We start from the raw sequence: 2,880 nt of genomic DNA on the forward strand, positions 1-2,880 counted from the left end.
ATGCCCAAAAATAATAGGACATAACGCCAAACTTTTTTGGGCGTTATGTCCGCATACGAAATGGACATAACGCCCAAAAAATATTTTGGGTTTTTTCAAAATTTAATGATTTAAATGTAATATTTTGGGAACTAGGTATGTTGTAATGCAGAACTGGTTTCAAAATAACGGTATATTAGCTATTAAAAATGAGTTGTAAAAGATCAGTGGTTGATGCGTAAAATAGCAATCATCATTCAGTTGTTTCCAAACTAGTGATAAGAATGGGTGAAATTGTTGAATTCGAGTTTGTTGTAGGCGCTCGCCGCAATTGTGAGTTAGTGTATACGCCGACGAAAAAACAATTGTACAAATTTAAAACTCAATACACAAATAAAAAAGGAGAGTGCATAAGGCGATACATTTGTTATCAAAATAATTGCAAAGCATTTCTTCAAGTTATTAACAGAGAAGTAGCAATTTCACCAAAAGAAAATAATGGACACTCTGACCATGGCAACCAGGAAAGCCTAATGAAACAATTTAAATTAAAAGCTGCAATAAAAGAAGGTGTTTCCAAACCGAGCTTGGTAGCAAACAAAGTTCGAGTTGTTTTTAACGCTGAATGCAAAAATGCTAAGGATAGTGCTGATCAAATTGTCTTTAACAAAATGCAGAGGCACTTGAGGCGGATAAAGAGCCAAGCTATGCCGAAATCTCCACAAACTCCTCAGGAATTTATAAACCTATTTGCCAAAAGCGAACACATGAAGCAATACGGCATGTGTGAGAGCGCGCCGGACGAACCATTTTATCAAACAACTATCCTGGAAACAGACTTTAGCTACACCCTATTCTGCTCCTTACCAATGACCAAATTAATTTCTACTATGGATGATGACTCTCGTTACTATCTTGTCGATGCGACATTTGCAGTTGTGCCATCAAGCGGTTACAAACAATTACTTCTTATATACATCGGGTATGAGCGCCACGTAAGTTGTTGAGTTAGATGTTATTATGTGTATAAAATGTATTCCTTATTTTAAATTAGAAATTGAGTAATGAATCAAGCCGAAAGATGTTGAGAGCTATTGATCAATAGTCATAGACGCGAGAAAATCGCGCGATTTTCTTATATAAATCCACCGTCTATGACTATTGATCAATAGCTCTCAACATCTTTCGGCTTGATTCATTACTCAATTTCTAATTTAAAATAAGGCATACATTTTCCGTATGGGTACATTCAAAACCGAGTTTTGCAGGTATTCCCTTTTGCATACATACTTATGTCGAAGAAAACCCAGAAATCCTACGAACACGTTCTGCGGTTCATAGACGCAAATGTGTTTCGCCTTAAACCAGCCTCTTTTACCACAGACTTTGAGAAGGCCCTACGAAGTGGAATATTAAAGGTATATCCTGAGGTGCAGCTAAAGGGATGCTGGTTCCATTACTGCCAAGCATTAAGAAGAAAATTAACCAACATCTCAGAATTGGCTAAATTTGTAAAAACCACTGATGCGGCAAGGCGAATTTTTAAAAAGATGCTTGTTTTACCACTGCTTCCTCCAGACGATATACCAACCGCATTCAATTTGTGCAAACAAGAAGCGTACGCATCCATGAACTGTTATTACAAATCAGAGAATGTATTTGAGAAATTCTTCGACTATTTTCAAAGACAATGGATAGATTTAGTGAGTACATACATATATATTCAGAAAATTTTAAATATGTATATATATATATATATATTTCCATAGGAAAGTCCACTCAAATTTTCTGTCCATGGTGAATGCGTACGAACTACGAGCGCTGTGGAATCATATAACAGCTTTTTGTGTGCACAAATTCCAATGCATGGCTCATTCTGGGACTTTTTACAAATAATTAGACAGCAAGAGTTTCAGAAATATGTTGATCTGAAACAGATTTTAGATGGCGTTTCGGAAATTTCACAACCACCAAAAAAACGAAATAGAGACCGCAATGAGCAAGTGAAAATTCTCACAGAGCAACTGGCAAATAAACAGATTACTCCCAAAATGTTCCTCCAGATGATGACCAATAAAATAAATAATCTCGCCCCAGTAGTTTTGGACCGAACACCTATTGATGAAAGCGAAACTGAGGATGAAAGTCAACCTATCATTCAGGATGGGTTGTTATGTGAAATATGTTTTAAAAACAAAAAATGTATGCTTCTGCTTCCATGCAGGCATGCAAAACTTTGTAAACCTTGTTTTGAAGGAATACAAGATAAACATAATAATCAAGGTACTTTAATATTATGTCCATTCTGTAGACAAATTGTGGGTCAAACACAAGAAATTTATATTTGATTTGAATAAACTTCTAATTTCTACAATTGAACTGCAAAAATGTTACTTTAAATAAAAACGGACATAACGCCCAGTGGGCATTATGTCCGCGGCATTGGGGGACATAATGCCCAATTTCATTTTGGGGTTTATGTCCGAAATTGGGAAATTTTGGGCGGAACATAACGCCCAAAATCAATTTTTGGCTTTATGTCCGTTGGAGCGTTAAAGATTTTTGTTTGAGATATGTCGAATCACTGAAAGAATATTATCTGAGGCGAGGAGGCGTGGTTTTTTTAAAGAATATTATCTGAGGCGAGGAGGCGTGGGTTTTTGATAGAATATTATCTGAGGCGAGGAGGCATGGATTTTTGAAAAAATATTATCTGAGGCGAGGAGGCATGGATTTTTGAAAAAATATTATCTGAGGCGAGGAGGCATGGATTTTTGAAAAAATATTATCTGAATATTATCTGAGGCGAGGAGGCATGGATTTTTGAAAAAATATTATCTGAATATTATCTGAGGCGAGGAGGCATGGATTTTTGAAAAAATATTATCTGAGGCGAGGAGG

General features: G+C 36.1%; 1 protein-coding gene across 1 annotated transcript; it reads left to right on the top strand.

Annotated features, from left to right (window-relative positions):
* The first annotated feature begins 1,228 nt into the window (after positions 1-1,228).
* Positions 1,229-2,406, top strand: LOC133335445 (uncharacterized). The gene is made up of 2 exons (XM_061543718.1): positions 1,229-1,682; positions 1,749-2,406. Exons 1-2 carry the CDS (start codon positions 1,272-1,274, stop codon positions 2,325-2,327), a joined length of 990 nt encoding a protein of 329 aa, XP_061399702.1. The 5' UTR covers positions 1,229-1,271; the 3' UTR covers positions 2,328-2,406.
* Positions 2,407-2,880: the final 474 nt, after the last annotated feature.

This window comes from Musca vetustissima, unplaced genomic scaffold, assembly GCF_032173495.1.
Source record: "Musca vetustissima isolate MV318-11 ecotype Yass unplaced genomic scaffold, APGP_CSIRO_Mvet_v1 utg204262, whole genome shotgun sequence".
In the NCBI taxonomy this organism is placed as follows: domain Eukaryota; kingdom Metazoa; phylum Arthropoda; class Insecta; order Diptera; family Muscidae; genus Musca; species Musca vetustissima.

What these genes read in the sequence shown, in the direction of transcription:
- LOC133335445 (XM_061543718.1), top strand. Translation starts at nt 1,272, where the DNA reads ATGTCGAAGAAAACCCAGAAATCCTACGAACACGTTCTGCGGTTCATA. An exon ending in AAAGACAATGGATAGATTTA is followed by an intron (nt 1,683 to 1,748) that starts GTGAGTACATAC and finishes ATATTTCCATAG; the next exon opens with GAAAGTCCACTCAAATTTTC.